We start from the raw sequence: 22,101 nt of genomic DNA, 5'->3' as shown, positions 1-22,101 counted from the left end.
GAAAAATCAAGTCCCTGGAAATCTGCAAGTTAAACAAATGACGGTGCAATTTCTCAGAATGCATCACTGCAGCCAGTTCATTCCATAGCTCTGCTGAGTGTATGACAGTTCTAATACAACAGGCTGAGGCTTTAAACCTGACGTTCCCTAGGGATATTTATCCCGGCTTGACCAGTTCCTGCCTGACTGGTTATTATAATTCACTCTGGTGAGATGATGAATCCTTTTCTCTGAAATGTGACACACTATCCACCAAGGTTCCATCTCCTTTGAGTTATTTCCGAGGCTAAAATAAATGAGGTGTCTGGTCAGCATGTCATGGCCTTTGACCTTTAGCATCATTAATCAAATGATATCTTATTGGTTACAGTAGTGGCTAACACTATGTTTACCCTTCAATAGAAGCATTTATTTTGAACAAAAGACCACCATACTTATTTTATGCAAAACGGTCGCAATGAATTCTAAGTTAATTTTAGGAATTGTCTCAGACACATTGGAATAATTATACCACACCAGAAATGGTCAGATACGTTGCAGTGTGCTTGATGATGCTTCTGAGAAAATGGAATTTTTTTTTCAGGGTTTTTCAGAGATTTTTAAGCTTAACATAACGCTAACCAAACATAGCTTATAGCTCTATAACGGCAGTAGATATGATGTGATTATTTTTATTATACAGGACTTGTATAGCACCAACAGTTTGCACATTGCTTTACAACATGAGGGCAGACAATACAGTTACAATTCAATAAATAGACAAAAAGTGTAGAGCTGGGTAATAAACTAGTAATGCAAGTGATTGTGACTAAAAACCGTGATTATACAAAAGAGTATCCTAAATAATTAAGTGATCAAAAAAAACAACCCATCATAATAGTCCATATGTGTTAATATGATCAATCCATGAGCAACAAACACATGTACAAAACGCAAAAACAGTTCATGGGTGAAATAATCCAACAAAGAAGTGTTCACAAACTTAACCCAAATAATACGTTTCCACCACTAGTGCAGCCTGTCACCTAGGAATAAGCAATGGAGGCTTACCAAAAAGCCAGCGACCACCCTTGTTCAGGGGGGTCAGATAAGGCTTAGTAGAACAGCAGGCTTGTTGTTGAAGTACCACCAACTGTCCTCACAGGTAACCGGCCTACGTCTGCGGAAAGTGGTTTCAAAGATGCTTCTGTCAGGAGATGATCACTGCGTATCAATGGACATTTCCTTCCACATGTTGGATGTGGTCATCCAATGGATTTCTGCAAAAATTTATGAGGAGAAAAAAAGACTCCAATAGCGCAGAGATACTTTTGACTAATTTATTAAAAAAAGGTACCAACAGGTTCACAATGCATAAAAAACATTCCTGGCAAGGATAAAAAGATAAAAAAGGCTCTGCTAATCTCCAAAAAAGCAATTTGCGCACTCGGACTGTGTGTATGCGCAACGTCCCAATTTAATACAGGAGGAATCCAAGGGCCCTGCTCCTTTTAGAGCTTACAATCTTAAGATGGAGGGTCAAGTGATAGAAATGGTAAGGTCTGTGGGGGGATAAGCTGCTGGAGAAAGTAAAAATACAGTTGTTACATAGGTGGTAGAATAGGCTTCTCTGAAAAGAAGGGTTTCCAGGGATCAGTAGACAGAGTAGGAGACAGTCGGACAGATTGGGATAGGGAGTTCTATAGGATGGGAGAGGCTCTGGAGAAGTCCTGGAAACAAGCAAGGGAGCTAGAAAGAAGAAAATGTAAAAATGTAATATTTTCTAGCTAGATGATGGTCTATAAATATTTTTTGAATGATGTATAACAATCCAATGTGATATGGTGGTATTGCACTGTGTGAGATAAACAGAGTGTACTAAATGTGTAAAGTAGAAAGCAAATGGATAAATAAATGGTGTACAAACTAAGGTCTAACAAACAAGATCTAATCCTAGTGAAAAGTCAGCGACAAAACAAACTCAATGATCCAGTAATAAAGTCTGTGTCAATATGCAACAATTATAAAAATACAAAAAAAAAGGTATACAATTGTGATCCTGGTGAAAAAATAAGTGACAAACCAAGCTAGATATCCAATAATAAAGTCTATGTCAATATAAAAAATAGGTGATAATCAAGCGTGTCAATATTGTAAGGTATATAGAGTGAGACACAACCACCGGTTTAGCTGAAACAAAGTGATGAGACAAATCTTCAGTGATGACACCTGTGTATCTGCAAGCCTCTCACCTTACTGCCATAAGGTATACAGCATACATAGATCACAGGTGCGGTGTTCAAAAAAATTCCCAAACGAAATACACTCACTTTTAAGAAATGTTTTAAGAAAAAGCATACACCTCAATCCACGAACGCTGAGTTCGTAAGCCTCTGATATGGCCCCGGTGCTGTCTCAAGTCTTTATTATTGGATATCTAGCTTTATCCATTTGCTTTCTACTGTACACCTTTAGTACGCTGTTTATCTCACACAGCGCAATACCACCAAATACTCATATACCCTCCTCTTCTCTGTTTTGGATCAGATTAGCCGGTGTTTGCGCAGTCTTCCCTAGTTTTTAATTTTGTAGACATCACAGGAGTCGATTATTTAAAACTTTGTATAATCCAATATGATACATTTATATATGAACTCAATAGTGACTATGATATATTTTTTAGTACCAATAGGATCTCCTGAAGGAGCTAAAGGCGAAACGCGCAGCGATCCATTGGCGCTGATATTGAAGTTTTGTATTCTTGCTCTCAAAGCCAGAAGGAATCTTCTAGGGCTACCTGGCTTCCCAGTCCTATAGGCCATCCATGTGACTTCCTTCTTTCAGCTTCCTTATCTTTTCTCTTGCATGAGACAGTATACTTTTTCAGACCTGTTCGTGTGTATGTATGTATGTATGTATGTATGTGTATATATATATATATATATACATTTTTATTTAATTTTTTTTACCTTTTTTCCTAATATATGTGTTTTTTAACATGATTCAAATTATATATATTTTTACTATAATACAAGACCATTCCTCTTTCCTATCTCTGGGATTATAGAGGCAACCGTTAAAGTCAGTTTTCTACTTTTTTTCTGTGTTTGCTCGAGGGAGCTAGAAAGCAGTAGGTCTTGGGAGGTACAAAGAGAAAGATTGGGTCAGAATTTTTGAGACAAGGTTAGTGATGTAGCTGGTAGGCGAGTTGTGAATGGCTTTGTACTTTGTTAGTATTTTGAATTTAATTGGATGAGCGGAAGCCAATGTAGGGACTGACATAAAGGAATAGCAGACACTGAACAGTTGGGTAGGTGGATGAGTCTGGCAGCAGCATTCATGATGATGTACTGAAGTGAGAATAGCCTGTAAAGTAAACCAATAAGGAGGGAATTGTAGTAGTTGAGGTGCGAGATGACCAGGGAGTGAAGCTTTTGTTGTGTCTTTGGTTAGGAAGGGTGTAATTTGGAGTTGTTGCGTAGGTTGATGCAGCAAGCTTTGGACAGTGGTTGGATGTGGGGCTAAAAGGAGAGCCGGAATGCAGGGACAGCTTGATAGTTGTGTCATTGATCTTATAACTCCACTTCCTCTTCTCCAACTCCCCTTTCTGTTGGGGTCCCCCAAGGTTCTGTCCTTGGACCTCCTACTATTCTCAATCTACACATCCTCCCTGGGTCAGCTGATAGCCTCTCATGGCTTTCACTACCATTTATATGCTGATGACACCCAAATCTATCTCTCTGCCCCTCAGCTCACCCCATCAATCTCCTCACGCATCACTGATCTACTAACAGACTCAAACCACTTCCTCAAACTTAATCTATCTAACACCAAGCTCTTAATATTTCCTCTGCCACGTGCCCCTACCCCTGACTGATCTGTCAAGATCAATGGCACATCTATCAGTCCGTCCCCACATGCCAGGGTGCTAGGGGTAACCTTAGACTCTGAACTGTCCTTTCAGGTCCACATACAATCCCTGTCCAAATAATGCCACCTTAGCCTCCGCAACATTTCCAGAATACGCCCCTTTTTAATTAATGACACCACCAAACTTCTAATTCACTCCCTGGTCATCTCTCGCCTCGACTACTGAAACGCCCTCCTCATTGGATTACCTTTTACATACACTATCCCCCCTTCAGTCTATAATGAATGCCGCTGCCAGGCTCATTCACCTTACCAGCCATTCAGTGTCCTCCACCCCTCTCTGCCAATCCCTCCACTGGCTTCCACTCACCCAACGAATAAAATTCAAAGTACTAACAAAAATTTACAAAACCATCCATAACTCTGCCCCCAGTTACATCACTAACCTAGTCCCAAAACACCAACCAAGCCGCTCTCTTCGGTCATCCCAAGACCTCCTGCTCTCTAGCTCCCTTGTCACCTCCTCCCATGCTCGCTTCCGGGATTTCTCCAGAGCTTCTCCCATCCTTTGAAACTCCATACCCCAGTCTGTCTGACTGTCCCCTAATCTATCCACCTTTAGGTGATCCCTGAAAACCCTTCTCTTCAAAGAAGCCTATCCTGCTTCTAACTAACACTGTTTTACTTCCTCCATCAGCTCCTCCCCCCACAGCTATTACTTTTTGTATCAATTGCCCCTTCCTTTTTAGATTGTAAGCTCTAACGAGCAGGGCCCTCTGATTCCTCTTGTACCAAATTGTAATGTAACTGTAATGTCTGTCCTCATGTTGTAAAGCGCTGCGCAAACTGTTGGCGCTATATAAAACCTGTATAATAATAATAGATCTTGACAGAGAAGTCAGGGAAAGAGGCACATGGGGGAGGAAATATTATTCTTGAGGAAGTGGTGTGACATCCAGGCTGATATGTCTGCTAGTAAATTTGTGATGAGTGAGCTGTGGGTTAGAGAGAGATTTGGGTTTTATCAATGTTGAACATTTCTAGAGGGAGTAGGGCACAATATGGTAAACCAGCTGAGAGAAGAAATTAAGGTAGACCCAGCCCTTTCTTTCAGAAAGACAAATATAGCTGCTTATCAGGTGAGCTACATTTCCTCATTTTGTGAAACATATGCTTTTTATTGATTTTTTTTTTTTTTTTTCCAGGGACATCAACTTTTTCGTTTATCTAATTGGATGTGCACTTCTGTTTCTGTTTACTGTATTGGTTTTGGAAACGCCTTTTATGATCCCATGTTCTTTGTTTTTATTTTCTCAACAGCCTAAGTCGGGGTCCAGTCCCTTATTGATTGTTGGCTATGAAGATGGTTCTGTTGTCCTCTGGCATGTCCTTGAGCAAAAATTAATGAGCAGAATCATGTGCCACAAAGAACCTGTTATGAGTCTTGACTTTGACTGCATGAATGCCAAGGGGGTATCGGGATCCTCTGAGAAAATACTGAGTGTTTGGACTCTTGACGAGCAGCAGAACCTCAAGGTGAGAACTACCATCCCATCTGGTTTACCCATTCAGCCATACAACACTTGTACTACTGCTGCAAGAATGTTTAGTTAGCAGCCCTTCGCCAATTCATCACGACTGCTTACAACATCATAGTTCTGAGTGAGTGCCTTAAAATATGCAGTATGGCTGTTTTATTTGTTTATCTTTTTTTTAACCCGTGAAGGCAGGAAAGGTACTTGTAAAATTCTATATATGAAAAATCTAACTGAAATTTAGCAGTGAATTTCAATTTCTTTGTAATCAGACAAAAAAGAAACAAGTTTGTTAAAAATGTTTTTATATTTTTCTATGGGATTCAAGCATGTGTGATATGCCAAACATTTATTCAATTCATTTATTTTTAAGCACACAGATAAAAATTGATCAATTAAAGGTTTATAGAATATTATTCAAATCTTGATCCTAATTTATATTGAAATTAACAAAAAAGAAAATATATGTTAAATCAAAAGAATGACGTCCAAATCAAATAAAATTTTTGATTGAACCTAAAATAATCATTCCTAAATGGAAGACTTGGGCAGATAGACATAGCAGTCTTAAGGACCATAACCGTGAGCCGCTGGGGTATGGTAACAAAAATTGAATACCAGAATCAATCTATGAAAAATCCAAATCAATATTATTATACACAAAATATAAAATAGTAAATACATATACAGGAACCACCCAGCATCGCCAATAAAAAAGACAACATGGTCTCAAACCAAAAAACGTGCACCGGACGCCACACTAACATGTACACAGCTCAGTCATCCCTAATATAGCTAAGCAAATAAAGTAGACTATATGGGACCTATGTGTACACAAAAAACACCTAGGACATCTCAACATGGTGATGCAGCAGGTACAAAGCAGTCACATGCAAAGCCCACCGACATGGAGAATCCAGGTCAATGTGGGTCAGTTATCTGTCTCTGCTGCAGCATCAATGCGTAGAGTCCCCGGGTAGATAGAGACACCATAGATATGAGCAATAAACATGGATAGTCTGGCTCGCTGGCAATCCACAGGTAGATGAGAATAAAGAAGGTATGATGCTAAGTAAACTGTTCCCAGTTGGCGGTACTATAAGCATGCCGCAAATAAAGAAGCCAGGCTAGTGTCCATATGCGGCTGACCACAGTGTAGGCATATAATATATGGACATATGGTCATTATGCCATCAGGTAAACGTGAAGCAAAATTGCAGGAAGAGACCAGCAGGGAGCAGATAAGCAGCAGCAGACAATAAGTAGAAGGTCTTGGCTCCAGACCAAAGACAGTGAGCATGGCATCAGTATACAAGGAGCAGAGGGAATATGTAGATGTAGTATATAACTCGCAAAGGAAGACGGTGACAGTTCAGTCCATACAAATCCCAGTTCAACCTCTCTGCTCCATGAGCAAGCCCCTTGATCTTGGTATAAAAGGCCAGTCCTGGTAACCCAGCAGTGCTGTAAATGGCACATGAATTTCAAACCTGGTACTTAACTGATCCTCAATAGATATCAGGAAACGAATACAATAAATACGGCAAAGAACAAAGCTGATCGGTAGAGAATGGTTGGAAGATCACTGCATGCTCGTTATGGCTATGCTGTGTTCCACGTGTATACACCTGCCATTAGGTTTCAAAGGTGTCCCGCATTAGCTTCCTGGATAGGTGGAAGCAGTGGAAAGCATGACTAGTGAGGTCCAGAGCATGTGTGCATGATGTCAACGCATTTAATCAGAAACCCAGCTTTATTAGGACATGGTGCCCCCATACAAATACACCTTTTAACTCGACTCATAAACGTACTTAGAGGGTAAGTTCCCCTTTACAGAAAAATCTTCTCTGTGAACTTACACAGGACAAAAATACCCTTCACTTTAAGGTCAGAAGTACTAGTTTGATGATAATAAAGTACTGTGCCAAAGGGCTCTCTGGTTCCTTCTGTCTGATAACTCATTTTGTTGTGCCCATTAACATATATGCCCAGCAGAAATTTAATGGGCACATATTATGGTAGTAGGGGCATTGACGGGCACATATTAGCAGGTGGGGACACCTGATGAAAAGGAGCACTCTGATGGGCACACCTGATGTGATGCGGACACCTGATGTAAGGGTGCACCCTGACAGGAATACCTGATGTAAGGTGGCATTGTGATGGGGACAACTAATGTAAGGGGGACTATGATGGGAATACCTGTTGTATGATGGCACTGTGATGGGGACACCTGATGTAAAGGAGCACTGTGATAGGGACACCTGATATAAAGGGGCACACCCAATGTGATGGGGACTCCTGATGTAGAGGGGCACTTTGATGGGCACATCTGATGTAGAGGGACACTGATGGGGACACCTCATGTAGATGGGCACTCTGATGGGGACACCTCATGTAACATGGCACTCTGATGGGCACACCTGATGTGATGGGGACACCTGGTTTAAAGGAGCACTCTGATGATGCCAGCTAATGTAGGGTGGCACACTGTTGGGGACAAATGATGTAAGGGGGCACACTGATGGCAGACACTAGGGGTAAGGGGGCCTCCTGATGAAGAACCCTGATGTAAGTGGGCACTTTGACGGGAATACCTGATGTAAGTAGGTACACTGATGGTGGCAACTGATTTATGGGAATAGTCTGATAAGGGCACTCAATGTAATGAATTACTCTGCTAGGAGCACCTGATGTAAGGGCGAACACTATTGGGGACATTTACATTTACAGAATATTACCAGTGTGTAGAGGAAACTGTAAGAAAAGCACAAGAGTGTGGGTCAAAAAAAGGAAAGGAGTATGATCTTTCATGACACAAACTTCGGGCCTTGGCTGGAAACTTTTTTTAGTGACCGGACCTCCTTGAATTTTAATTCACTACCCCTGGTATAGACAGTATAACACCCCGTATCAGTGAAGACCCCAGTATTTTCAACAAATGTGCAAATTTGGCAATGACCACATGGTTACCACCCCTCGTGTCCTGGGAAATGAGGATAACCACAGGTCATTAGAGGACTGTATGTATTCAGATTGGGTAAGCATATCTGATAAATTGGGAGCCCTTCGGTCAACCATGTGAGGATACTCGCCTACAATTCTGGATAGTAAGGGACCACAGACATTTTACATAATGTTGTCTTTTTTTATTTGTGACAGTGGGTGGTTCCTGTATATGTATTTACTATTTTATATTTTGTGTATAATAAAATGTATTTGTATTTTTCATAGATTGATTCTGGTGTTAGATTTTTGTTACCGTACCCCCGTGGATCATGGTTATGGTCCTTAAGGCAGCTCTGTCTATCTGCCTATTTTGTATATAGATTTTCCTTCACTTCCTGTCTCAGGGACACAACAAGAAATAAGAATAAATGTCTCCATAGTGAGAGGAAATCTCCTCTTAGACAGTTGTTACCCGAACAGGTGTCCCTATTGAAAGATTTACCCTCATTTTCTATTCTAATGACCCAGAAAAGCCGAAACTCCCCAGCAGTGAAAAAACATAACCCTTCATCATACTATCCAAAATATTTAAAAAAAAATTTGCTTTACATATACTTTAAAGCTTGTAAGGCTGACAGTACAGTTTGTTACATTACTGACATTCATTTATAGGGTAGGTTCATTCTCATCAATGGTATCATATTGTGTTAAATTGTTTATACATTTTGATATTTGTTTTTCTTTTCTTTTAATGCTGTTTAGTAGTAGTTTGATAGTATATGTTGGCTTTTAAATACTTTTCGACAGCTTTGACATTTGATCATTTCCATGTGCTATCTAATGTATTTCCCTAAATGGTATTTAGTGAGCATTAATAAAATAAATAGATGTGCCTCCCACATAAATGATAGGGATAGTGAATGATTTCGGGTTTCCTTTCCCACTCATCCATTAATAATGCAAAGCAGATGTGTGGAATGTTACATTCCAGGTACCTGAGCTAATGACATCATGTGGAAATGAGCACAGTGGCTTGCTCCTCTCATGTTCCAATTGGCATGCTTGTGTATAGTCACTTCAGCTACAGAACCCTGGGCTGCAGTCCAACTGCAGTTCCATCATGAAAATAAATAAACACCTAATAAGCATTACATACAGTCAAGTATATTAATGAGAAAACAGTGTATTTTAAGGCTTGTAATATTCAGTACATGGCTTTGTTTATGTGCATAATATTATACGTTTTGTAGAAAACAATGTTACAAAATTATGATATAGCTGAATATCATAAGAAAGAATTAAACTGGGGAAGTAAATTGTTTAAGTTTCATAATAGTGTGGCAGGACTTGCCCAGAGAAACTCAGTGTACCTGCTTAACCCTTTTCTGTCAGGGTCTTTAAACAGCAGGGCTGCATACCATGTGATTGCTGCAATTGGTCATCACAGGGATCAAATGCTTTTGTTTATGGTGACGATCCCTCCCCTTTCTCTTACAACAGGGAAGGAGAGCGATCGAGTACTTGAGGGAAAAAAAATTAATGAAGCTGCAGATTCATTCATTTCGTTTCACTGATTTTTTGCATGTCCCTCTCCTCTCCTACCTCCTTACTTTCTCTTACTCTGTGTATGGCTTGGGCATCAATGTGTCTAGTGCACCATTCCCATAGCAGCATGTTGTTTTTTTTTTAATTTCCAAAGAATTGTGGTACAAATGAGATCCAAAAAGGGGTAATTTGGGGGGATGTCATAATGTTCTGGCATTTTTGTTTTACCACAAAGTAAGGTAAAGGTATAGTGGGAAAAAAAACCTGTAATTATTAAATGCCACAAAAAGGAAAAAAATACATAAAATTAATTTGAGTACCGTGCCAGTAAATGTCAGTCAAACTATGACAGCTCTGAAAAATGGTCTGGTAATGAAGGAGTATTACAGGCTGGTACATAAATGGTTAACATATAATGATATACACAGCATCTTTAATTTAATTATTACTATGGAATATTATGTTGAGCTTTTTGATCCTTAAAATTTTATTCTGATTTGAGACCTGTAAAGCGCAGGAAATCATCAATCCAGGCATTGCTGATGTCACATTGAGGCAAGACAGGAAGATCTTGGCAACTGCAGGTTGGGACTCCCGCGTTCGGATTTTTGGATGGAAGAAGATGAAGCCATTAGCTGTTCTCCAGTACCATTCAGCAAGTGTGCACTGTGTGGCTTTTTCAGACCATATTATACCTGAAGATAGACTGCTAGCTGCTGGATCAAAAGATCATCGTATTAGCATATGGACAATATATTCACAAACATAGACAACATGCATTGTGTGCACTGCTTCACTAATATATTTTGGTAAAATATCATGTAAGAGTTTCAGCAAATAGCTAAAACTACAACAGCTAAGCAGTGTTGAATACTGTATTTGTGGATGGATAAGGACAATGGTAGTGCCTAATATAATACTTCCTGTCTAGAAGTGTGTAGCCCTGTTGGAAAAAACACATTTTATACTGTTTTTGCAAGACATTGATTCTTCATGTGCAACTGCAGATGCCTTAGACCAAAACATGTGACTGTTTTTCCTAGCCTATAGTGCTTTCTCTATTATAACCATGCCTCCCGATACTTACTTGAACTGTGTTTTCATATCTTTTTACCATTTAAGCCATGTTGATAGAAGTTTGTTGCTATCCATTTGATGTCCAATGTTGGGAACAGCATATAAAGAACAATTATTACCCAATGAGTAATTAATAAATCAGAACACTTTTGAACAATTTATTCTTCCATAGATCTTTTCAATTCATGCAAAACCCTACATTTGTTTGTTATATTTATGTTTTTTTATGTTTCCACATTTTGAGGTATACATAAACTTACCAGAATACCTGTCTAGTTGTACAGACAGGTGCATTAAATTGTTAAATCTTTTATTCATCAAAGTCTATATGCTTGTGCCTGTTATAAACCATCACTGTTTTTAGTATGTTTGTGTATTCATCTTGCCCCAATAGTTTCCTTTTTTATTACAGAATCCAAAGTAGTATTGGTCCACTGGTGACTGCAGTTATCTAAAAAAATTATTTTAAAGATGATCATCATGTTTCCTGTTATTTTAAATAGTTTGTTTGGACCAGATTGGTCCAAACAAACTATTTTTTTCACAAAAGCTTCACCTGATTGGCCAAGTCAGAATGTGACATCATTAGCCCCCCCCCCCCCCCCCGCCACAGCCAATTAGAGGAAGGTTTGTATTCATTCACAGAATACCAACCTGCCTGTGAATGGCTGAGCACTGCTCAGACCAACTCTTATTTTGTTCCGGGTGTAAGACGGGAAGTCTCTGTATCACAGCCAGAATCCAGCACTGCCCTGTGTACTGTATGTAGCTGAAGTTACATACAGTTCATACAGTGGTTTAGAGCCAGTGCAACAATTCAGTGAAGGAAATATTTTGTTTGGACCAGCTTGGCCCAAACAAACCATTTTAAAGTGACAGGAAAAATGGAGTTCAGCTTTACAAAATGTTAACCAAAATGGAAAAAACTAAAAGAAAACAGTTATGCAGAAGCAGACATTTGTATATCTGGTTACAACTGAATCGGATGCACAGAATTAAGGTTAACCCTATGGCATAATTGTTTAAAAATAATAAACAATATGAAATAATCTACAATAGCAGGAGCAAAAAAGTAATAATAAATGTGTGTTTGGTTGGCCAACTCCTGGGCAGAGCAGAAGCCGTTCTTTTCTAAGCTTCCATTGAAGAGGAGGAGCAAACTAGTCTCCTGCTGGGCAAAGTAGTCGGTGCCTGCCAAGTGGCTCCCAATATTGGGGAGTTGACCCCACCTGGAAGCAAAGTGAATAATTCCCCCTACTTGGTCATGGCCAAACTGGTCTGATTTTACTCACACTTGTATCAGTAAAAAAGCTCAATACACCCCAGACTCCTTATGTAATTACTTGCAATCCATAAGCTTACTTAAACCTTCAAATCCCCAGCGGGCTCTCTTAAATTCTCTTATTACATTCGATTAACTCCAGGAGGTGACCAGCTCTTTCACCTCATGCAAGGCCCCGGAGGGCGATGGCCTTCCTTTGGAGGTCTACAAGCAATATGCAGATCTTATTTTGCCAAGTTTGCTAAAGCTAAAGAACAAGGCTTTTACATGACAATGTCTACTGGATTCCATGACTAGAGCCAATACCATACTACTTTTTAAACCCGGTAACCCCCTAAAGATCCTAACTCTGAGGTCTATTTTGTTACTGCAGACAGAGATATTAATAATGAATGTGTTTTTATTTCTGCTTATCTTCTGCATTCTGACACATATTTCCATAGCACATAGGAAACTCATATAAAATACCAGATGTATTGTTTAAATATAATTTATAAAACTTAGAAATTTGTCATACTTGGAATGAGTAATTGTAATGTGTAATCATTATTTCTTGGGATAAATGGTGGTGTACACTTTGTTATGAACAAACCTTGATGTTTTATTTCTATTAAAATAATGTCTGAGTTTCCATAGCACTTAAATTCATATGTGAAAGAACAGATTAGCTGATGTATTGTTTAAATGTATTTTATAAACTAAGAAAATTGCCATATTTGGCAGATATAATGTTTGACATCATATTATTCCTTCCTGCACATATAGTAATGAATAAATGTAAGGTGTAATTATTATTTCTCATGGTAAATGGGTGGTATACAATACAGATGTGTTATGAGCAAGTTGTGACAGGCCTTGTTGTTTTAGTTCTACTAACACAATCTGGGTTTAATTAAGTCATGTATATGATTCAGGGTATCAAAATTCTAAATAAGAAATTATGTTGAAGGTAATGTGACTACCAGAATTTTGTTAGCAGTAGCATGTTTTTAAATTTGAACAATTGTCTAAAACTCTTCACCTAGTTTCCCATAGACTGCTTCTTTGTTTATTATAAGAATGTGGCTGGCTATCATAAATCTGTATTTGAAATGAAGTTTTCTTAAAGCTTTAAAATATGACCCAGAAGACTATCCAAAAGCTCGTTCTGATACACCTGCTGAGAGGAGTCATCATCTGGGAATTATGTATCAGACAGTTCTCATTTTACCAACATTTTGCCAGCATCATCCTTCTGAGTCTTTCTTGTGTTGGTAGTTTCTGCACGTTTATGAGATGCTGCAAATGATATCTGTGAAGGAGCCTTTGAGACAGGAAGACCATAAATCACAAAGCAAATCTTTTGGGAAAGGGACCTTTTGTGCTTTAGATCTTTTTTGTACTTTTCTGTAATTTTTTTTTTCTATTAGAACTGAACCTGCTTTAATATCTTTACCTGCATATACTTTAGTGGTTATCAAAATGGTTTCATAAATTGTTTAAGCTGGCAAAAATGCTTGTGAAAAAAAAATGCTTGGTTCAGCTGGAGCATTGTAGAAATCCAAAGACACCCACCCTGAGTGTGTTACATTTATTTGTGTCATGCATTGCTCGTATTTATCTGTAGCACTTCCAACAACAGTGTATTTTTGATATGTTTTCCATTTAAGGAAATGTGTCTTCCCTACACCTGTTTTTTCTTTTATAGACAAATGACTAAACTTCACTTAGCTGAAAATTGCTTTTAGTGGCCAGAAAATAAATGCTAAAATCTGGATGTCGCGTGAACCCTCCCAAGCCTGGATTAGTGTAATCAATTCCTTGATATCAAGAAACCTTACATCTACAAATTCAAATGAATCTCTTCCATTCTACTTGGTATATTTACTTTTTCTCATGAGCTCCATGTAGGTCTAGAGGCAGGCCGATGTAACTGGACATGTATCCATTTACAACCACCTCCCTCCGAGGCCGTCCAGGTCTGGACAAAAAAACAGAAAAGGACTGCATCCTTTTCCATTTTTCTGAACCTAAATATGATGGATCTGAGGTAGCTTGATGTAAACAGGCGCAGGTCTGTTTACATCTGACCACCCATAGAGCCATTATGGGTTTGTCCCTGTCTGCTGTGTAAATGTGGAGACACACTGAACGGGCACGGATGTAAAAAAAAGAAAACTGACATCCATCCTGCTCCAGTTCAGCAGGGGATCGTCTCACGAAATGGAGTGGAGCAGCACCATGTTAAAGCAGCCTAAATGTGCTTGTACCCCAGTATACTCTAATTCAAACCCCAATTTAATGTACTGTGTGACAATTTTATTTTTGTTTGAGTTTCACCCAATAAAGGGCAGTGCTGCTGTAAATATATACCAATAGCAATCGTCAATTAAACAAAGAATTGTCCAGAACAGGTGCAAATTGTCTTATTACTACATTTCAACCAAAATTTCCTAATATCCACCCTTTATACTAATGACCATGTGCTGTGATTACTATTGAAATATCAGATTAAAAATTGTGTGTACAATGAGCATGTGCTCTGTGATGTGAAACATACTTTATCCAAGTGCTTCACTCTTTGTGCTCATTATGCTCTGTTGTTGATCCATACATTGTTTTATAGGTCAAATATGCACCCTCCTCTTTAAAAGGTTATAACCTCACTCTCCCCTCTTCCACTTTCGGGACTCCTCCAATTCCACTTTACACCTTGTATCACAATTTGGCAACTCTTTCCCTGTAAATGGATAATAGCTCCAACATCCACTTTATAGTAATCCACCAGACTTGGCTACTTAATGAGAGTCTAAGCCCACGTACACACGGTCGGAGACTTTGCCAACCAAATCCGTTGGATTTTGCCCGTCAGATTTAGTCCGGATTGTGTCCGAAACTGTTACATATACACGGTCGGGCCAAGTTGGCAAAAAATCCGATCTTTCAGAACGTGATGACGTAATTTCATTACGATGGGACTACATTCAGGCTAGTAGCCAATAGCTTTGATGTAGGAATTTGATCTGAGCATGCGTGGCACTTGGTCCGATGAAAATGCTCTACACATGATCAGATTAGGTCCGTCCGGCCCAGTTGGTCGGGAAATATTTCCAACATGTTGGAAAATTGGGTCGGACGGAGATTCGGACGGAATCAGTCCGATGCATATCACACACAGTCGGATTATCTGACGACACGGTCCAATAAGACTCATTCCGACAGATTCTCCGACCGTGTGTACAAGGGCTAATGGATTCCTATAAAGAATAGGTGCATTCACCTACAAGGGTTGATTTACTAAAGGTATATAGGCTATTTTTTCAAGGGAAGTTTCCCTTAGCTTAGTGAATGAGGTGAAGATCTGCTGATAACTATTACCCAATCATGTGCTAGCAAAAATACTGATTTTGTTTTAATTTTCGTTGCATCTGATTGAGTATTCTGTGCAATGTGACTTTTTACGACATTAACGAATCTAAGGGAAAATTTCTCTTTCATCAATCAACAGCCAATTTGCCTTTATTAAATCAACCCCCAACTTCTATATTTTGCTGTGAATAGCCAGCTTTCTATGCTGAGCTATTGAGAAAGATATATTACTTTAAAAATATCCAGTTGGCTATGCTATGTTAATGAATATTATCAATCTTTAACCACTTAAGCTCTGGGCAAGATTCATCTCCCTTCCTGAAAAGGCAATTTTTTATGACAAATCTGACATGAAGTGACACTTTTTTGGGACCAGTGACACCAATACAGTAATCAGTGCTAAAAAAATGCACTGTCAGTGTACTAATGACACTGGCAGGGAAGGGGTTAACATCAGAGGCAATCAAAGGGTCAAATGTGTTCCCTGGGAGTGCTTTCTTAGTGTGTGGAGGGGTGGTTTAACTGTAGAAAGACAGAGATCCTTGTTCCTTCTTAGCAGAAACACAAGATCTCTGTCTTCCTTACTAGCAGAATGGCAATCTGCTTTGTTTACATAGGCAGACCACTGTTCTGCCTTTCATGGAATAATCAACGGGTTCCTGGTGGACATCGGTTGATTGGCTCCCAGTGTGTCACCGCCACCGGGGCCCGTGCCCCAGGCCCAAAGATAAAAATCCAGTACAGGTACATGATTTTGCACTTAAGGGCCACCCTGCCATACTATATGTACATGGGGTGGGCCTTAAGGGGTTAATGGACCTAATGGATATATTTTACTTAAAGCATAACTAAACACTCCAGTCCTTCACAGCCAAGGAAGATGCCATCTTAGCGTCCGCTTAATCTGCAATTGCCATGGTGCTGTGTTCTCAGCCAAACTTGACAGTTTGGCTGAGAACACAAGTGGCTGTGACAATTATCATTCATGTGAATGTTTTGTTAAAACGTTAAATCGATTCTGTTGAATGCATCTTTTGAACATCTCAACTTCTGAGAGATTCCTCAAAATTTTCTTTAAAAATAACAAACATGTTATACTTACCTTCTCTGTGCAGTGGTTTTGCACAGAGCTTACCCAGATCTTCCTTTTCTTGGGTCCCTCGCCAATGCTTGTGGACCCTCTCCCCTGCTGAGTGCCCTCACAGCAAGCAGCTTGCTATGGGGGCCCCCGAGCCAAGCCGCTGTTCTGTGTCCATTCAGACATGGAGCCACGACCAGGCCCTGCCCCCCCTTTCCTCATTGGCTCGCTGACTTTGAGAGTAGCAGGAGCCAATGGCACTGTGCTACCGTCTCAGCCAATGAGGAGAGTCCCGGGCAACCGAGACACTCCTGCAACATCACTGGATGAAGATGGGCTTAGATAAGTATTAGGGGGGCTGAGGGGGCTGCTGCACACAGAAGGCTTTTTATCTTAATACATAGAATGCTATTCAATAAACAACCTTCTGACACAACCACTTTAAGTTTAACTGATCCATCTTAAAAAGGATTTCCGCCCCCTCTCCAAATAATTGAAAAGTCAGCAGCTTCAAATACTGTAGCTGCTGGCTTTTTACTAGTAGGGCACTTACCTGTCCAGGCATCCAGCAGTGTCCTCACCCAGGCTGATTCTTGAATCGGCTCTCGGGTGCTGGCATGGTCATTTTGGCTAAGGGAAACCAGCAGTGAAGCCTTGCAGCCTTATAGCCAGTTTCCTACTGTGCATGCACGAATTGCGCTGTGGTTTGTGAATGGACTGGCTGCAGCGGAAAGGAGGGGGCAAACTTCCAGCTCACTTTGCCGTGGTGAACTGAGACGGAAGTGAGAGCGGGTACCCATCAAAACCAGGTACCCGTTCCCCCCAAACGGTGCCAAATGTGGCAGTGGGGGGGGGGGGGGGCTCCGCTTTAACTTTAACTAGACTGAATTAAATGTTTTGGTACAGAGAGGTAATTAGCAGAACTGCCAACTAATTGAATGTTGGGGGAATAAAATTTGTAAGCTATAATGTTCTTCTGCAATATTTTTATTGATTTCACAATAAAAAAAAACGTACAAACATTTGTTTAGATTAAAGGTCAGAGGGCGAGCAGTAGTACGATATGAGTCTGAGAACATATGCGATACATATACTAAGTAGACAGTGGAAGGTTTATAATAATACAGAGTATCATCTAGACATCCAGAAAATGGTAGAAACTATTCCGGTTTGATCCTCTGATATCCTAGGTTCTAGAGTCAAGTGGTAAAAACTATAATCTTCTATTAAAGAGTTATTCAACCCAAAAGCAATTGTTTATTGTATTGCATCTTACCATTTATTAGATGTGATGGATGCATTCATTTCTTTTTTTGACTTTATTTCCTTTATATTCACCTGGTGATTTAGCCAGCAAGTCTGTTGTTTTTCAACAGAACAAACTGTCCTGCAGATTTAACAGAGGATTGAGAAAAAACATTTACCATTGACAGAGATGTTTACAATGGTCTCAACCCTTATACATGTAAGTAAAACTTGTATCTCCAAAGGAACAAAACTCTTATTGTAACTTCTTGTAAAGTGTTAGTTGGAGTAGGTGTATCGAAAAAAAAATTGTACTAGAGGTTTTTCACCTTTTTATGTGCTTTAAAATTCCTCCTATTGAAATTGCATAAGTGTGTCAAATAGATTTTCAGTCATCATATGTCTTTTTTTGGCTCGTGCCTTCGTTACCTGGGCTATTTTCAGAACAATTCATACTGTCCTTGTTCTGTTCACAAACATGGCTATGGTCCATGTTTCTAATGGCATGCGGGCTTGGCAGCCCACTAAATGGAATTGTTGAATTGTGCTATCTGTAGGGTGCATCTGTTATAGACTGTCTTTCCTCAACTGCCGTCATAAAGAATTGTCTATGCTGAATTAAAAAATAGTACCAAGGATTTATAGTCAGTTATAGTTTTGCTCTTTAAGCTTGTGAAGGGAATTGGTTAGCCCTCCTCCTTTTTGTTGCTATACAGAAAACGGCTCTGGAAGTGTTCTATATTTTGTCATAATCATACCAACAACTAAATGGGCAAAGAATTACACACAGCTTTAGTCAATAAAAAAACCATCATAACTGTGTCTTAACCACTTGCTCACCGGCTCAGCCGATATACGTCGGCAAAATGGCACGGGTGCGCAAAATGACTTATCCGTATGTCTCTTGCGCCTGTGCTCCTGCCGTGCCTGCTGCAATCGGATTCGTTGCAGGACCGATCAATCGTCAGGTACAGGCCAATGATTTCTGGCCTGGACCTGGTGACCGGTTCTGAATGAAATGCCTCCTCTGCCTGTGAATTGCAAACACAGGCAGAGGAAGTGATGTCACCTGTCCTGGAAATCTTTCGATTCCAGAATATGAAGAAGACATCTAAAAGTGAGTTGCACCAACACTACACTGACACACGGGGCTGGACTGGGCCAAAAATTTGGCCCTGGACTTCATCCAGACCGACCCACTTTAATTTTGCAAACATGCACAAAAACATTATATAAACTATACGCAATTGTGCAAAAAAAAAAAAACATAAGTAAAAACATGTCACTGTAAGTAAAAAGTAAAAAAAAAACATTACTATGGGTGAGCAGGGACTTGGGTATCTGTGGTGTCAGTGAAAGAAAAAAGTCCCTGCATTGGTGGTTTCACTGGAAGGACAAATGTCCTGTCCATGTTGTCACGGGAAGAAAAAAAACATTGTCCCTGCATCCATCATATATGACGTGCACCAGTAAATTTAAGGATGTGGGGTTGTAGGAAGCTGGCAATGGGGATGAAGATGACAAGGGGTGGGGTTGTAGGAAGCTGACAGGGGGGTGAAGATGACGGGGGTGGGATGGTAGGAAGCTGACAGGGGTGGTAGGAAGCTGACAGTGTGGATGAAGATGATATACTCATCTGAACTCGCACGATTTCACTCCCGCATGTCAGTCCTGATTTCGGCCACGATTTCAGATACATCTGTGCAGGTTTCTGCACAGATATCAATGTAAATCACAGCCCAAAATCGCAAAAAATAGTACAGAAGCTACTTTTTAAAATCGGGTGGTGCCGCAAATACAGCGTCACGCCGATTAGGATGGAGCAATTGCCACCGATTTGACATGGTAAAAGGTAGCCTGTTGGGTTGCTTTTAGGAACTCTGTTGTCAGTCACCCACCCTATAATTTGGCCAGAACAGTAACCTTCAAAAGTAAAGGTTTTGTGCTTACTTCTCCAGAGCCCTGTGCTTCCTTCTTTCTCTCCTTTTTAAATACTGCAGCCTCTTTTGGACTCTTTAGCCTCAACACCATTAAGGGCTGGAAAGATACGTATTCCACACACCGTTTGGGACAGTCCAGATAGCCAGGGACTGTGCGCACTAATCTGATCTGTCGTGGGTGGGACTGGAGCCTGGAGGAGGGGATGACATCATGTTGAGGTGAGCTGAGGGCCGCGCCTGCGCTCGGCTGGCACGGCACCTGTCCTAGGCACACAGTGCCAGCGAGACTGCATTGATTGGCGGGGTCTGGCGGGTGGCGGCAACTCACCACCAATCCAAACGGCACACACAGACATCGCTGCCCGGACAGACCATGGAGCCTGCACACTGAACAGCAGCACATTATGCATAGGCACACACACAGTGAGTGACACTCCAGGCTGTCAGAATCACTCAGCACTATTCCGGCTACCCAGCCTGGCAAACTGATCCATCTGGGCCGGGCCTGCATCCTCCCAGCTAGGATAGGCTAGGCAGCAGTGCGCCCTAAGCAACAGGCTGTCACTGAAACCGACCCACTTATCCATCGGCCTACAGGGAAACTCCCGGTAGTCCCGATGGCCAGTACATGCCTGCTGACACAGTACACGTAGGCAGACATTTCGCCCCCCATTTACCCCTTCACTCCCTGTCACTGTGTCATCAATTGCAGTTTTCATATTTTTCACTGATCACTGCATTGGTGTCACTTGTGACACTAATCAGCGTTAGGGCAGTTAGTAGTAGGCCCAGGTAGCTTTAGGGTACCCCCCATTAACCCCCTAATAAAGGTTTAACCCCTTGATCACCCCCTGTCACCAGTGTCACTAGTAGATCTATTTTCTGATCGCGGTATTAGTGTCCTGAGTGACACTAGTTAGCCAGTTGGTTAGTTTCACTGTAAGCTTTTATAGCGTCAGAGTACCCCATATATTACATAATAAAGGTTTTAACCCCTGATTGCCCCTAGTTAACCCTTTCACCCCCTGTCACAAGGGATCACCATATTAGTGCCACAGGTGACGCTGGTTAGTTCGTTTTTTTATAGCATCAGGTTACATATATTACCCAATAAAGGTTTATCCCCTGAACACCCGGCAGGTGACATCAGTTAAGTTTTAGCATCAGTTAGGATCAGCGTCAGTCCCAGGCAGTGTCAGATTAGTGCCAGTAGTGCTAACACCCACGCAAGATTCATACACCTTCCTTACTAGTATAGTGTCTGAACGGCTCAATATCTTTGATCTGATCAGATCTATACTAGCATCCCCAGTAGTTTAGGATTCCCAAAAATGCAGTGTTAGCAGGATCAGCCCAGATACCTGCTAGCAGCTGCGTTTAGCCCCTCTGCCCAGCCCAGCCCACCCAAGTGCAGTATCAATCAATCACTGTTACTTACAAAACACAACACACATAACTGCAGCATTCACAGAGTCAGGCCTGATCCCTGCGTATGCTAACCATTTTTTTGGTAGCGATTCAAGCGGTTGCTAACAATCAGGTGCTCTTTTTGCCTGTGAGTCGCACTAGTTGTACCTAAAAATTTAGAGGCCAAAATGTCCAAACAGAGGTACACTAGTGAAGAGGCCTACACGTTGCTGAGCATGACAGATGAGGGTGATGGGGAAGTCATCCATCTATCAGATTTAGGCTCAGTATACGAACCAGTAGACAGCAGCGGCACCCTGCCAGATAGCTCTGGCGATGGAGTAGTGGTGTCAGAAACCATGAATCAGACTGAGACAGAAGTACAGTTAAATCACACTTGTTTAATAATAATAATAATAATAAAAAGGTAAACAGAGTAATTGTAGTCAAAACATAGCCAGAGTTCAGGAACCTGAACAGAGTCAGACAAGCCAAAACATCAGGGAGCCAGATATAAGCGTTGTAGAACAGCAAGCAGGATCTGGAGCCAGAAGGAATGCCAGCCAACCAAGTCTTTAACAGGAACACTGGGAAGCGTCTCTAGAGATGTGACCAAGGCGAAAGCAGAGATCACCTGGACTGCTTTAAGTAAGCAGGATATCAACAGGTGAGTCACTGTGGAGAGATAGGAGCTGGCAATTAGCCGACAGCGTTCCTCCGGACCGTACCCTTTCCAATACACCAGGTACTGTATGCGTCCACGGAACCTACAGGAGTCAACAATGGACTGTACTTCACACGCCTCATGGTTCTCAACCTGTACAGGGTGAGGACAAGGCACCGAGG

General features: G+C 40.8%; 1 protein-coding gene across 4 annotated transcripts in view; it reads left to right on the top strand.

Annotated features, from left to right (window-relative positions):
- Positions 1-11,112, top strand: part of GNB1L (G protein subunit beta 1 like) — a 58,546-nt gene extending 47,434 nt beyond the window's left edge. For all 4 annotated transcript variants that reach the window (XM_077461674.1, XM_077461675.1, XM_077461671.1 and 1 more), the window contains 2 exons: positions 5,170-5,385; positions 10,381-11,112. In XM_077461674.1, coding sequence (XP_077317800.1) covers positions 5,170-5,385; positions 10,381-10,647 — 483 coding nt within the window. In that variant the 3' untranslated portion in view covers positions 10,648-11,112. The remainder of the gene's footprint in view (positions 1-5,169; positions 5,386-10,380) is intronic.
- The last annotated feature ends 10,989 nt before the right edge of the window (positions 11,113-22,101 follow it).

Source organism: Lithobates pipiens, unplaced genomic scaffold, assembly GCF_037356315.1.
Source record: "Lithobates pipiens isolate NorthernLeopardFrog02 unplaced genomic scaffold, aLitPip1_a1.2 Scaffold_3, whole genome shotgun sequence".
In the NCBI taxonomy this organism is placed as follows: Eukaryota; Metazoa; Chordata; class Amphibia; order Anura; family Ranidae; genus Lithobates; species Lithobates pipiens.
The sequence above is the reverse complement of the archived record's forward strand: the minus strand, read 5'-3'. Positions and strand labels throughout refer to the sequence as shown.